Source organism: Montipora foliosa, chromosome 13 (genome assembly GCF_036669935.1).
Source record: "Montipora foliosa isolate CH-2021 chromosome 13, ASM3666993v2, whole genome shotgun sequence".
Taxonomy (NCBI): domain Eukaryota; kingdom Metazoa; phylum Cnidaria; class Anthozoa; order Scleractinia; family Acroporidae; genus Montipora; species Montipora foliosa.
Window position 1 is genome coordinate 23399732 of NC_090881.1, and position 15956 is coordinate 23415687.

General features: G+C 39.4%; 1 protein-coding gene across 6 annotated transcripts in view; it reads right to left on the reverse strand.

The window, feature by feature from the left end:
- Positions 1-748: 748 nt before the first annotated feature.
- The window catches only part of LOC137982239 (serine/threonine-protein kinase SIK1-like), a 29926-nt gene continuing 14718 nt past the window's right edge, over positions 749-15956 (reverse strand). For 2 of the 6 annotated variants that reach the window (XM_068829317.1, XM_068829314.1), the window contains exons 2-10: positions 8987-9134; positions 8695-8811; positions 8435-8498; positions 6390-6502; positions 6106-6151; positions 5461-5585; positions 4982-5105; positions 4263-4489; positions 749-3774 (exon numbers count right to left, since the gene is read on the reverse strand). In XM_068829317.1, coding sequence (XP_068685418.1) covers positions 2431-3774; positions 4263-4489; positions 4982-5105; positions 5461-5585; positions 6106-6151; positions 6390-6502; positions 8435-8498; positions 8695-8811; positions 8987-9106 — 2280 coding nt within the window. In that variant the 5' untranslated portion in view covers positions 9107-9134 and the 3' untranslated portion in view covers positions 749-2430. Of the gene's footprint in view, positions 3775-4262; positions 4490-4981; positions 5106-5460; positions 5586-6105; positions 6152-6389; positions 6503-8434; positions 8499-8694; positions 8812-8986; positions 9135-11133; positions 11270-13138; positions 13555-13898; positions 14199-14897; positions 15125-15956 lie in introns of those variants that run through there. The other 4 variants (XM_068829316.1, XM_068829315.1, XM_068829313.1 and 1 more) reach the window with 4 other exon arrangements.

The window sequence follows — 15956 nt, forward strand, 5'->3', positions numbered from 1 at the left end:
TCCAAAGATTGAAATGTTCATTCTCATAACTAGTACCATAGATTTTTCTCTTGTGTTGGCATGAGAATTTGGTGTAACATCAGATCACATCTCTCAATTCAGCTGAATAATCTTCATTCTCAATGCCTGTCTGAATGAAATTTCATTAAAATAATGAGGAGAATTTACATATTGATTACTCTTCGGAGTCAAAGGGTTAATTTTTTTTTCCTGCTCGCGAGGGAAGACATTCAAACATTTTGCTCAAGCGGCATGAGTAAATGAAGCGAGGCTATGATCCTTGCAGTTATGAACGCAAGTAGAGAAGCGTGAAAAATTCAGGATTTCAACGCGGTTCGAACGCGTGACCTCGCGATTTCGGTGCGACGCTCTAACCAACTGAGCTACGAAGATACTGACGTTGGGAAATGGTCATTTGTGGGTTCCGATGTTCCCGGGATGAACGAATCAGCGAATGAAATGATATATGAAAGGAATCATTTATTGAACTGCGGATACAAAGTAGGCTTCTCTACGCAATTGCTAAAATTGCGTTCATAACTGCGAGGATCATAGCTTTGCTTGATTTCATACCCGCAGTTTAATATATGATTGCTTTCATATATCATTTCATTCGATGAGTAAATGACAAAGAAAAAACGATCATGCACAACTTTATTTTAAAATGTACTGTAACCAAAGACCTTGTACGTGATCATCGAGAGCATCTAAAGGTTGAAGGCGGCCAAGAGGCGGAAACCGAGACAGATTTATAATTTAATTTTTTTATTCTTTTGTTAAATATTGACAGGATCTGATCGATGGTTGTTATAAATCTACTTTCTCTACAAAAGGAGTCATAAAAAGCCTTTTTCTCTATCTTTTAAAGAAATATATTCACCATAGGACTATATCTAGTATACGTTTCAGGTTTAAGTCTCTCATTGCTCAAAGCAAAATTTAGTAACACAAGTCAACTAGGGGAAGGATATTCTCTTTTCATAGAGCCATACCATAGAGTTAAAGTTAAGAGGTTTGAAGGTTTTAAAACTTGAAGCTCTCGCAAAGTTAAATTAAGGGTTTTGGAATTTTAGCTTCAAGTGTATGTCACAACTATATAAAAATATTCATACTGCAAGTTAACCTCCGAGTAAACTTGAATGAAGGTGGAAATTCTCCAACGGCGTGATTATTCCAAGGGGTAGGGGGTGAAGAGTACCATAGGCCTCAACACTATGCTTTAGATAATGTTTAGGCCTAGGGTTACCATTTTGTGAAGATTTGGGTTGTTTCAGCTAAGGTACCCTTCACCCCCTACCCCCATCCCCTACCCCCACCCCCACTGGCGTCCTGGTTATCTGGAACCCATTCTCAGTCTCTCTGACTAGCTATGATAGAGGCACCCGTTGCTTCAAGATGTGTGTTACTTTAGAAACTATGGCTCCGTTTTTTCTTTTTCAGTAAAGTAAACTGGCCAACAAACAAATCCCAGCATCAAAGATTCTAAAAAAGAAACGTCATTTTCTTCACCCTAGAATTGGTATTCAGGAAAGCCTAACGTCTTAAACATCAACTCTTCAGCTAATAGTGACCAATTCACCTTACCGACTGAAAGTGGGTTCATTTGACTGTATTCAGAAATAGGCCGGGAACAAAATAATAACACTAATAATACTCTGGGATTTTTCGAAATCTATTCCCAGAGTGTTTTAGAGTTGTGCATCGATTTGTTTAAAACAGCAGTTGGAGCGCATAACTAGAGACGAAACTATCCCGCTCATGCAGGTGTCACTCACCAGCACAGACATAAAAAAGTTCTTTGCAGAACATTTCATACCGGAAGAAAAAGGGGAGAAACATTCATCCAATGAAATGGCTTTGTTTTGCAGATGACGACAGAAAACACGTGATGCAGCGCGATTGTATTCCCTCATTAACCTTTTTTTGAAGTAAGCGGATCACGATAAACTGAAAGGAGCTCTTCTACGTCTAAGCTGGTGGCCGTGACATAGGAAATAAAACCACGCCTGTGTTGAATGCAAAAACCTATAGCTTTTCAGATTATGGTACAGTGTATTCAAACGGTTTCAGCCTCGAATTCTTGTAATGTGTTCCAACAACTTAGAGAGGTAAAATTCATTTCAGAGAAAAGATAAATGTAGTGGCTGTTAAGTGTAAATAGTGAATAATCCTCTGTTTATCTGCCCTATGACGGGAAGAGTTTTGTAAATAAACAACATAAATAATTAAATATCAGTCTTATTTCAGAATACGCAAAATCATATAGTTCCTCTCTGAAACCAATGTCAGATCGTGAAACTACACCACTGATAGGCAAAACAGAATGTGATTCTTCTGCGGGCACACTATATTATTTGATTTTATTTGAGCAACAAGGCCTAGACGTAAGACTTAAAAACGTTAACGATACTACGACGACAACGTCTTTCCTTAAAGCGAAATAATGGAATATCTACCAAAGGTTGTACCACTGTCTCCTTGAACTAAGGGTTCCTTGTTTTCCAGAGCGTCCGTTGGTATTTCGCTTTCTAATGGAGGCAGCATGCCGCAGATCTGAGCGCGCTTATAAGATGATGTTCTAAACACTTGTTTATGTGGATTTTGTTTGTAGGAAGGCGTTCGCCGAAGTGGATTGTGGCGTGCATCGATATGAAGTTGCTGAAGCTGGCGATGTAAGGGTAACGAATAAGGAGCATTTTGGTCCGATTTGAAACCAGGTTGTGGGTCTACAACCGACTTCATTGACGCTTGGCTCCCGCTAGTTCTTTCCTGCTCATTGACAGCCATAAGTTCTTCGTAATGTTTCTGCAGTTCCTCGCGCATTTGTTCGTATTTTATTTTATACTCGGAGTGACATGCTTGTTGATCAGTGAGCTCTGACGGTGAAAGTGACTTTTGATAAAGTTCTTGTAGTTTTTGATGCTCTTGTTGCAACCGTTTGATTCGATTGTGAGCGGTGGACACTCTTAAGTGTTGATGAAACGCCAGAGTGACGGCATTGCCGTCCGACGCGCGCCGCCCCAGCGGCACGTGATGAAAACGTGTCCTGGTTGGTTCATGCAGGTGCTGCCCTGAGCCTATTTGCGACATGACGGGTGGCGTCGACGTAAACAATCCGTTATTTGGCGCGCAATGTGAAACGACAATAGTGGGCTTTACATGTAACGGCAGAACGTTAGAGCCTTCCAGAATGTCCTCTGAACCACCCCTTGCGAGGAGAGGATGGTATGGAGGAACAACAAGTGGTTCCTTTGGCATGGTATGAACAGTATGTCGCCGAATTCTTGGTTTCTCTTCGTCTGTATCATCACTATCCATTTTCTCCACCGCAGGAGATGCAGGAGAATCAGACTCTCTGCTGACCCCATTGTCTAGCGACAGACCAGCTCCTATCATCTGTCGCGGCGATATTGAGCGCGCTTTTAGTCCAGGTTCGCGTATCGGTGACAGTTCTTTGACACACTCCGTGGCGATTTCGCGCCTTATTTCAGGCGGTGTCGGAATGCGTTCATGAAGTTCATTGATGGCGTATTGGAGGGGGATATACGGTCGCGCCGGTTGGGCCGGCACGGTGCGCTGTGCGGTGCGGCAAGGCACAACTACGACATTAGTCCTACTCCCCCGTACAACAGCAGCCTCCGCGATTCCGCTCGGCCGGCGAAGCCTGGTCTCGAGCTGTGTTTGAAGAGGATAGCTTGCCCTGTGTTGTCGCAGACGATCCACGAGTAAGTAATAAATAGCTGTATGGTGGTCGTATGCGTTATCCGCCAAGGCCTAGGGATAAAGTAAAAACATCTGGGTCAATTTAGGGAAGGCATGAGTTTAATAGATGACTGGTTCACCAACCCATTCTTATAAATTACTTGTTAAGGGGAGCATGGATAGCGCAGTGGTGAGAGCACTCGCCTCACACCAATGTGGCCGGTGTCATATGTGGGTTGAGTTTGATGGTTCTCGACTCTGCTCCAAGAGGTTTTACTCCGGGTACACCACATGTTCCAGCACTCGGCAAAGTCCCTTTTTGGCTTATGGCTGTTTCTGCTTAGGTGGCCTCATACACCGTAAGCCTTTTTAGAGACATCACGCCAAGCCGGCCACGAAGTTCATTAATGTCGTATTGGTACCACGGTTTCCCCCTCTCCTCAAAAAACCAGTATGATTTGGTAGGTATCAATTTGATTTGATTTCAATCGTGCACGACCCCACAAGCTATTCAGCTTTAAACTGTTCAATACAAGTCTTCTACAATCATCCGTGTTTACCGTTTTTGTTCTTTCGATGTCAATGCCGAGTCCTTGCATCAGCTCCAAGGCTTGTTCGTTATATTCCTCCAATATTTTATCTCCTTCAAAATTTGCTTCGGCGTTGTCCGCAAGGATATTTTTTACTGCAGGATCGGCCTGCATCCACTTATGCTTCTTTATCTGTTCAATTGTGTAGCGTTGGTTTGGGTCTTTCACGAGCATATGTCGAATTAAGTGTTCACACTCTGAAAAAAGGAGAAAAAACAAAGGCATTTTTTAAGAATTAGAAAGTAAGCACATCAAAGAGTTATACCAGTAGCTGGCAAAAAACTCGTCAGGCTATAACAGTGAGGTAAGTCCGAATGTTTTATCATCCATCGTTGCTGTGAAATCTTATCTAAAAAGGGGCTTCGAGCCATCCGCAGTCTTCGATTGCCCATTTTTCGTGCCGAAACATTTACGCGTGTCACGCTCAAGTTTATCCGCTGAAATCTGTGGGCTCAGCAAATCCCTGATTCAAAATGGTTGCACGCGCCGTTTCACCAGTAAACCATCGAATTATGTGTTCAATAACTTTTAGAAACTCATTTAGAAGGTAATTCTGTTTTACTTTAGCAAGTCTAAGATCACTGAAACTTTTTAGGTCACTATCAAGGTGACTTTCACTCAGTCTGAGTTTGTACTTCAGTGCATTAATGATAAACCTTGTTGTTTTGACAAGATCAATGTAGGCTTACCTGTTGACATGAAAAATGGAATTCTGAAGCGGCCCTCCAAAACTCTATCTCGTAGAGCCGGAAGAGTTCCCCCATCAAAGGGTAACGCTCGGCATATCAGCACGTAGAGGACAACACCCAAACTCTGAAAGGTAAAGATAGTTCTGGTTGTCAACATCATGGTTTTTTTTTTTTTGGCACATCTGCAAATACTGTCCTTGACCACTGAATCCCGGGGGGGGTGCTCTGTTATAAGTGCTTAATGGGGACGTGCGGCCAGCCAGGGTATGTTTTTCGGGATTTTTGTCTTGAACAGGGTATCGAATTTATCATTTTTTGTCTTGGTATCGGTTTATCAATTTTTGTCTTAAATTGGGTTAAATGTCTTAAACAGGGTATCAAAAATCGGAATTCAGCAAAATCCAACAACAAATTTTGCATCCACAACCAAGACACTGAAAAATGAAATTGAGGACTTTTATTTTTTGAGTCTGACTTACCCAGATATCGAGCTGTGGACCATGATAAAGCTTGCCTTCAAACACTTCTGGGGCAGCATAAGGTGGGCTGCCGCACCATGTGTTAAGGGGGCTGCCTGGAGTGTAGTAGTTACCAAAGCCAAAATCTGACGGAAAGAGAACACCAAACACCATTAATTAATATTACAAAAAGGCAGAATTAACAAAAAATTATTTAGGCACCCATTAACAACATCTAGGGCTACTCAAAAACTGTCCCCAATAAATGAAGGAAAAAAAAATCAATAAATGAGGAAACCACTTTCTAGAACAATTTGGGAATTTGTGTTCAGGAAGAGCCTCTATGTGTAGGTGCACATCTTCACGGAATGACCCAACATCTTTTAACCATTAACCAATTCACACCTAAAGCATCCCCAATCGGCGAGTGAACTTGTCTGGCACTACCCAGAGTAAAATCTACAACTCATATTCTCACATAGGAAAGGTTAAATATTACTGTCCTTCTATTTTAAAAACTTCAATTGTTGCTTAAATTATATCAAGAGCAATCCAGTTTGTCACTCAAAGCAGTTGAAGGTGACAACATTGTGAACCAAAAAGGGATTTTGTGACAATTGAATGAGCATCTCATTTCTTCAAAAGACAAATTTTAGTTTCACTCACCTGCAATTTTGATGTTCAAATTTTGGTCCAAAAGAAGGTTTTCAGCCTGTAAGGATAAAAAATGAAATAAAATAAGCAGATTGTACCAGAGAATAGCATGTGAAAGTCTGAACTATGGGCACCAAAGGGCATACGTTTGACAGAAGATGCAGGGAAAACAAAAAGTTTAATCACTGCACAAAATGTAAATGGATTAAACCCTAGAGAAGGAGTTACTTTAAAAACTTAAGAACCCTTCTTTAGATCTTCTCATCGAAGAGTAAAGCATGTTTTCATGTACCTACCTTCAAGTCACGATGCACCACATGCCTTGCGTGACAGTATTCTACGGCACTTAAAATCTGTGCAAACTTCTTTCGGGCTTCTTTTTCTGGCAATGCTCCATGAGACAAGTAATCTGTAAATTGAAAGATACAGTAACTTAGTTTGTGCATCATTTCAAGCCGGCTGGTTATTATTTTCATTCAACCAAACAGAAAATAAAAAGGGAAAAAGCCATAGGATAATAATTATTACAAGCACTTGATATGCTCAATTGGAAACTCATTTGGCCAATAAATATGCATGGCCTTCTCTACCCACTAGAGGGGTCATGTTTATGGAGCATATCATTGAAATTGCCCTAGATAATTTAGATCATTCTTGCACTTTAAATGCTAACAACAGTCATCAGTAAGATCACTCATCAATGCCTGAAACAAGTTTGGATGACAGTGGATTTACTTGAAAGGTTGTACTCAAAAAGTCAGTTAAGGAAGAGGTTCTTTCATTATTATTATTATTTTGATATAAAAAGTCGCATGATATCTAAGTGGAAACATGTTAAGTAGAAACAAAGAATAGTAGAGTATGGCCTTCATCAAAATGCTGCAAAATTGCACAGAATGTGACCCAATTGGTAACATCTGTGGTAAAATTTTGGCAGATTTATGGCCATTTGGGATCAAACAACCACGCATTGTCAATTTTTCAATTTTTCTTAAAGTTTTTGCTTCTTCAGTAAACTTCCAAAGAAATGAAAACACAGCTGGGACAAACAAATTATATGAAACACTGGTCCAAACTTGAACAGGTTAAAAAGACCACAGTTTATATGAAAAGAATGCCAGTGACTACCGGTAATAATAATTATTATTTACCAAAACCAGACAAAGTTTGCAAAAATCACGTCACACATATTCATTAATTTTCAAAGGAGAATGCCCAGCTATTTAAGAATTCACATTAACAAGAGTAGTGAAAAACTGTTATGTGAGTAAAACAATAATATATTTGTTGCCATTGATGATACCGTATTGAACTGGAATAACAGAGCTTTTGGTACACTTCTTCATCTTAAAAACTGTGATGGGCTTAGTATTATCATTTTACAAACAAGTCAAACAAATTTCCTCTTCTCCTTGAAGTGGCTTGAGAAGAAGATTCGAAACAGACAACAGAGGAATGTTTGCTGTTGGTTAAGGTAGAAATCTGCTATTCCTTCCATAGTTGTGTTGCCAATATCGCAAAGGACAAAACGCTGTTCAGATATATTTACATTTGAATTTTTATCACAGTAGGCGACAGGTAAGTGAAAAAAAACTACAGGGAAAAGAAAGCAATATTTTATGAAGGAACCGGTCTTTTATGCAAAATATAAACAAGTCGTAACATGTCGAAAAATAAAGAGACTTCCTAATTCCCAGAGATTTTCTACAACGATAGAAATGTCCCGAGATATTTAACTTACAATGAATTCGTGTTTGAGAAATGACGTTGGTGAGTTACTTTGACCAACACACACTCAAATACTGGCACCAAGGAATGAGAAACCCACACAAAAGCTCGAACAGTCTTGTGGCTTGGAAGGAATTTACCCCTAAAGAACCCCCTTGTCTGCCGCGTTCTGTCATTAGTCACACGTTATTTTCGTATTTTCGTTTTCGGTTTATTTTTGATTCATAACTCGGTTGCCATTTCCACGAAGCCGGTATATGTATCGTATCAAGAAGAGCTGATTCGAAATCTTACAATTTAGTTGAAAGCTCAAAAACAAAAGCCAGTGTCAAAGAGATTTGAAACAAAGCAGATGCCGGCAAATATGTAATAGTTCACAGGGCCACTAAAACTTAAGTCACGCATGCCAAATAAAATAGGAATAAACTGCAGAATAGTAAAGGCAGAAATGGACATTAGTGTTAACCCTAGCTATGTTCTATAGTTAAAGGAAATGCGAGAAACTTGTGGCTTAGGACCAAGTGATAATATAAAATCTTAGCAAAATTGCCCTTTATGTCAAAAGCCCGATAGTTAACACAAAAATATTATACAAACATGGAAGTTGACTTACTAAACATTTCACCGTTGCTCGCGTATTCAGTCACAAGATAAAGCATGCTTTTCGTTTCCATTACCTTGGAAAAGATGGAAAAAAGCAAAATGAGTCAATTGATGTACATTTCGACTTGGGTGCTATACGTAAATGTCGAGGCGAGGGAAATTGATGGATAAATGAGGCCTTGCTGTACACGCGAATTTCGCTTGTACAGAAGTGTTGAGCCTCGTGCGAAACATACGAATTGTTATGATCATTGCATTGAAATGGCTTACCTGATAAAGCTTGACTATATGCGGATGGTTTAGCAGTTTCATAATCTGAATTTCGCGGTAGACTTTCTTGAGGTTCGTTTCGTCCAATTGTGTTTTGTCGATAATCTTAATTGCAACCTACAAGAGCAAAAAGCGGGCGCACAAAGTTAGAAAATAAGTCAGACGCGCCATAACTGAGATCTGATTTTGTGCGCTGCCGTGCGAGAACGGTTTCTCAAAAGCTACAACTTAAACAAACTTGCGATCGACGCTCTGCGCAGAGGAAAGAAACAAACTTGATTCGCCCGCTCACCTGGCTTTTGGTGACGCGATGTCTTGCTAGCTTCACCACGGCGAAGTTTCCTTTGCCGATTGTCGTCTCGATGTCATAGAATCCTACCTTGATGGCCCGTTTCGTTCGTTCGGTCGCCATTTTAGGCCCTGCATCCGAGCCGAAGCGCCTGCAGAGGCGAAAAACAATACGCTTGAGCAAGAAATTCTACAAGGAAATGCGTTATTCATTGGACAAAGACCTTTCGGCCACCAGTCTAACGTGAAATGCAGGCATGCAAGACGTAGCAATGACGTCATCGGACGTAATTGATGCCACTAGCGCGTAAGGTTGCTATAGTGATAGAATGTGTCAATGTGCGAGAAGAAAAGATGACGTCTAGTGTTATTGTACTTTGACAAAGGGCCGTTCGAGGGTTGATCTCAATCAGCCGGTTAGAAAAGCATGCCAAACAATTCCTGCCAATTTCCAACTCAATAAACAGGCTCGTGCTATTTTGCTTCGGGAAAGGAAAGAAAAACAAGGTCGCAAAGTGTGCTTTTGAAGCGAAGACGTCAAGCTATTCATGTCGGTCAGCGCCGACAAACAGAGTGCAATTTGCAGAATGCAAAAAAAAAAATTGATTGTAAAGAAAAAAAAGCGTGGAGCGGAAAAAGACGTTCCCTAAAAATTTAATGGCTAAAACAAAACAAAAAATGATGGATGTACGAGTTTCATGTATGCGATCGTGGATTACAAAGGAGTAATTATTTGGTATCGCAACTACAATAGTTCGGAAAAGGAAACAGTGGACAATGTCTGTAAAAGAAAGCCCGGTTTAGATCCTTTCCGTTGTGCTGTAAATATATCTAAACAGGCTTGAATATCATTTATTTAGAATAGATACAAAATATTAATCACTGAAACAAAAACTTAAGAAAGCCTATTCGCAGCGAAGAGGAAAAATATTACCGCAACAGGAACAGATGAGAAAGAAGTGTGAAATTTGTCGTTGAAAAGTATTTGCAACTTTGAGTGGTTTTTGGACTTAATTCAACGTTTGGGTATATTTTGAAACCTAATCGAAACATTATGTGGTAGGGTTCTCCAGGTAAATATGTATGAGAGAGAGCGGAAAGGAGTGGAAACTCATTGACGGATAACTGAATTCACGAGCCAGTAAGAAGCAGATGTTGTCTTTTCGAAACTGCTTCCTTGCCTTGCTTGCAAAATATGAACATATTAAGCTTTCAAAAATCAAATGGATTGTATTTCAACGAGATACGAGAGTCCTGGTAATATTTTTTACTCAAAAGTCCCTTTTTACTTTGAAAAATCTGAAATGTGATACGAGAGTCCTGGTAATATTTTTTACTCAAAAGTCCCATTTCACTTTGAACAATCTGAGATGTGATCATTTTTTCCCACACATAATTTCACCGAACTTATTCCTTAGATGCATGCACCTGAGAAACACTCGATATATGCGAATCTTTCTCAAAAAAGTTCTGTCCAAGACTGTATTACTCGAAGGAATTTAAGCTGTGGTTTAAAGTGCGATCAGTCCTTGGTGTGGTTTCACAGAACTCAGTGTCAAGGATTTTAAACTTGTGAAAAAGTTTGAAACGTAAACGGGCAGCAATGCAAACATACTTATGAGCTCAAGGCGATTGCGTAAATTTGCACAAGTATAATGAGGATGAATTTTGCAGATGGCCTTAGGCGATACCCAAATGATTCTTTTCTCTAAATTGTTATGTAAGTTATCTTACACATGTATTTACACGGGAGAATGACTTTCGCACTGTTTGCTGACTTTCATCAGCAAATGCGGGCCAAAACTGTGTTTTTGGTTTGAGAGGATGTGGTGATTGCAATATGCGCTTTTTTTTCTCCGTCAAAGATGCAATAACTTAGAAATTGAACTTCGTCTATTTTGCAAAACCGAATATATCTGAATATATTTATCACCTTTTCGTCGCACAGAGATCGACTTACAAAACGAAGGAAAATCCATGCGGTAAAACGGCATGAAACAGACATCCCATTGCATGTGTACTGCTCTAGGATGCATCGGGTTAGATAGAGAAATATCAAATCGCGCGGAGGCAATTAGGAAATTAAGCCCTCTAAGCTCGACTCGGTTCAATAAACAAAACTGCAAAATAACGCGCTTTCGAAAGACTTACCCAAAAATATCCTGAACTACAAACTTAGCAATTTTAAAGGACACCAAACTTTAACCCTCAGAATTGTTCCTCGCCCTGCAATGTTTGCTCATTTCAAACGAGCTGCACCTCGCTTCGCAAAAATTTTAACAGCTATTGCAACAAAAACAAACTCCGGTATTGGTTAAAGGGAGGTGACGTCATGCCGAAAATTCTGGCGTTATACAGAAAATACTCGAAAATGATGACCCTACGCTTCAAGTAAAACTCTTCCTGGGAATAAGCACGTCGGGGACTCAATCGATAAAGAATTTTTTTTTCTCTTCCATGAATCACATCGTTTTCTTTTCCTTCAAAAAATTAACTTGATGTTGATTATTTCTCGTCGGAGAAGACAAAAGAGAATTTTGAAATGTAGTTGATATGTTTTATTTAGACACGTCACGCAAGCGACACTCATGACATCTAAATCGTGCTAATTTCTTTTAAATGAGAAAAGTCGCACGAGAAGTTCCTTCGTAAATAAATTTTGCATCATGTTTTTAGTTTCGAAGAGCTGATCTAGCAGTTCCTGTATTTATTAGAACATCCTCTTACCTCTCGTCCAGGGGAAGAAAACTTATATCTTTTCGGTCAAAAACAAGTTTGTGGAAGTTCTTGTCACAGTCAACAAGAAAGAGGGACTGACGACGATCTTCTTCTTCTTTTTGTTCTCATGTTATTATTAATATATATAATTTTTCATTAAATGCAGTTTCCAGTAATTTTAAAGATTTTTGCCAGTACGCTTCTGAGCACCTGGTTTCAGTTATTGTTTGACAACGTCTGGCTAGCTGTGGGGCAAATTTGAAAAGCGGCACTCTTTTTCCCATTGTAAAACAGCTCTTAGTGATTATCGCTAAAATTGAACCAGCCTCATTCAAATTTAACTGGATCCGACTGGATTTTCAATCATCGAATTGTGCGCAGCAAATTCACAACAACAGATCTCGGTCATTGTATTGATCCATATAAAGATTGTAAGCATTTTTATAACAAGCGTAAGGTGGGAATGATACATTTCCGCTAAATTGGATAACTTAACAAATAGGGGCTGGTAAATTTTATTCCTATATTTACAGTTAAGACACCACACCAAAACACGGAAGTTTAGTAACTCAAATACCTTGTTAGCAACCTCTCTCCCATAGCCTACGTGTAGCCGTACCCAACCCCCCGTTTTTTTCCTTCGGGGGGTAGGGTACAGCTACACGTAGGCTACTCTCCCATGGTCTCCATTGTCTCATCATAAATAAAGAGACCCTAGGAGCGAGGTTGGAATTTTAACTAGTTTTCACCTGACGTCACAGCTGCCATGTTTGTGTACAGAAAAATAGAGAAAAAAGTCTTTTGGGAATTTGACCTATTACAATGCAAAACACGAGTCGTAATTTGCTATTGTGTACACAAACAATGGCCGTCTCATCGTACGTGATTGAAAACCATCTATTTATTAAATGATAAAATATTCAGCCTTTGGACTGATTTCCGCTTGCAAAATCATAGGCCTTTTTTACCCTAGACTCGATCTCCGTCAAATAGTAGACTTTGACACAGTTTTACAGTTCTAAGAGTGGATTGGAGGTCCTTTGCTCCGCGTGCAGAACATTTGGGAGTGAAAAGATTCAAAACTTGTCCACGTGATATTTGTACAAAGATATTTGTCGGTCGTGTTGTGAAGCACTCAAAGGAGAAACAGTAGCAGAATTTTCATTTAACGATCATTAAAAGAAAAAAATCATTTTGAACGGTTCACAGAACATTCAGAACATATAAATTCGTCTTCAAAACCAGCATAAGTGTTTTCATTTAAAATACTGCTTTTGTGGTTTCGAGAATTATGTGCTGACAATCTTCTATTACTGTACAACAATCAGTTTTGAAGGACTTAAGAGATCGCTGCATTTCGTTTAGGACATAGGCAGGACGAGAAGTGTTAATCAATCATTTGCTCGTAAAAAATCTAAAATAATTGCATGAATCTCACCTCCAAAAATCCAATTTGTTTGACTTTGAAACTTTTCGAGCTTTTTCCATGCGTTGTTTCAGTAGTAAAGCTTGGAAAATTGACGGACAGTATGTTTGTAATTCTATCATATTGTCATCGAGCGCGTTCTGCTGTGAGTTTAGGTTATGGTTAAAAGCACAAACTGGAGAAGATACGCCATAAATATCTGTATCAGCTACTATTTTTAGAGGCTTATAATGTGAAAGGTCAACAACACAAACACGGGTCAACGGAGACTGCGTACTGTGTTGCAATTTCGGGCGTTTATTTTTATCTGTGTGTTTCCAAAACCTCCCACACGAGACCGACTGCGTGTTGTCAGTGACGTCACTAAAGTCACGTCCGTCCGTCAGTTCTTCATATCGCACAGTTCCTATCATGTTTTCAAATTTTGGCATTGAAAAATTTAGTAATGTGTCGTGTTACGTTAATGTTTATGATTAAACGATAAACAATTTGAAGAAAAAAAGGTTTCATTTGCGCAGCGAACTTTCAACTATGCAAAACGAGTTGGAGCCGTGAAATGTTTTGTTAAGCACGTTGAGGTTCCTATGCGAAAAGTTTACGGTTTTTAGAACACGGAATGGTCCATTAAGTATTGTTTCTTATTTGAAACTTCGACAAAGTAAAGTATTTGTAGAAACAGCTCGCGGTGTAACGGAAAGCGAGCTCCAACAGCGGAATTACCTACACTTGAAGATTTTAACGTTTTACTTAATGGTTAAAATGTTAGAAGTACCTTGTGCAGCACAATTAACATCACCACAGAAAACCGTACTGCCCAGTAGCTTTCATTTGAACGGCCACCGGGTATTGTCACACTCTTTAACCCGAAATATAGAATCCCTGTACAGCATGGTTAAAATCACTTTTTCGAAGTAGCGCTGTGAAGCTTTCTAGAATACAGTGGGCCAACTGTCCCCATGAAGATCACGCTAAAAACATTGCGATTTTGTAATAATCACTCGACCATCACACGTAGTAAGTAATCCGTCTGATTGAATTTGGTAGCAACAAACGTGCTTCGACGAAAAAATGACAGTGCTTTGACATGTACTACCAAGGTGATGACACAACGGTCACGCGATTTAAGGGCCACAATTACCAATATCACACGTTTACACACTCGCCGAGATTATAGATTTCATTGGCGCTGTTTTTGTTTTTTTGTGTGTTTTTTTTCCACACGGCCACAAAACTGTATTAATTAATCTTTAGCCTAAGCCCAGGTGAAAATTGAAGGATTCTAATGTCATTTCATTTACAATTCTCGCGAGTAAACAACCCAACTGCAAGCTACCAGAGTTGAAAAGTTTAGCGAACTTGATGTTTTTCACCAAATGTAGCATTTAAAAGCCAGCAATTGTTGAATACTGGGCTATATAGTTGAGATTGTAACTTGCTTTATAGTACAAGATCCCCAAAAGGAAAGCAACATCGGCAAAACACTTTGTCTTTAAAACAAAATGGCAGAAGTTCGGTTCCGTAATTCGACTTCTGACAAAAATGGTAAAGGCAGGCAAAGTTCTTAGACGGTGCTTCTCTTTTGTTTTTTGTTTTTTTTTGTTATTTCTGAAAGAACATGCCTCACAGCTGTAGGCAAGAATCATCAATACACTTGGCAATTCGCTTCGCTTTCCATTCAACACTCTACTCTACTTTCCTTTCCTTTGTGTCACGACCGCGCTTGCTAAAGACCTTGCGAAAAAACATTTGTTCCTCATAAAATTGAACTCACCTATTCAAGTCTTGGGTCTTCGGACAGTCAAAACAAAAGTTGAAATACACTGTGGTTTTTCGTGTGGTCCTAGAGACGTCGAACAGAACTAACTACGGAAGTTGCCTTTTCGATCCGCCACCTTTACGTCAAATTGAATTTTTGAAGGCCAAACCCAAGGGAGGATATGATTATTTCCCGTATAAACAGTCGTTAACCGCTAGCCGGTCCGGCCTGTTATATCAAACTGTCAGGAAACGCACAACAAAGCGAGCTAAAAGACACGGAAAATAATTCGGCAAACTATGCAAGTGGAAATCAAGCCGTCCTCTTGACATTGTGACACGGGGTTCCGAGTGATTAAACAACAACACTGAATATCCTAAAATTTCACTTTTTAAAGAAGATAAATCGTCATAAGAACCATTATGCAGGGCTACAAGGCTTTCTTATCTTTGCAGTTGAATGCTCCTCGCTCGTTAAAAGCTCGTGTTCAAGGTAGAATGGCTCAAGTGAGATTAACTATCTCATTTCCTGATCCGTTTCAGTGTCGCCCATTTTCAAGTGGCCGATGTCGTCACTGTATAACGTGATGGTCAGATTTCTTTGAGTGTCTTTAAAAAAAACAACGACAATAACAAATCGTTGACAAAAGAAGTTCCATACAATGGAAAAGACTACTCCGTCACTTTTCATGGAGTCATTCAAACTACGCCTCTAAATTTTTCGCTCTCAAGGATAAAGAGAAATGTTGCTCTTTCCTATACCAGAAGGCGTGGTTCTGTTAGTTTGTTCAGTTCGGCTTTCAGGTTATCACTGATTCCAGTTTTCATCTTCGGCTGTTTTCGAGTTTCGTCTGATCCTTGAACAGCTACATTCTTTTTTTTAATAAGAAACTTTTTATACTAACTAAAGATTAACCAAAAATGTTAAGAACATACCCAGGCTGAGAGTCAGTTAAGAACGTCTTTATTTGTTCATTTGTTCTTTGTTTTTGTGAGTAGTATAAATAAAGGCAAAAGAAACGTAAAACTGTAGTCTAACAGGACAATCAAATACTTAGGGACGTTTTTAACATGA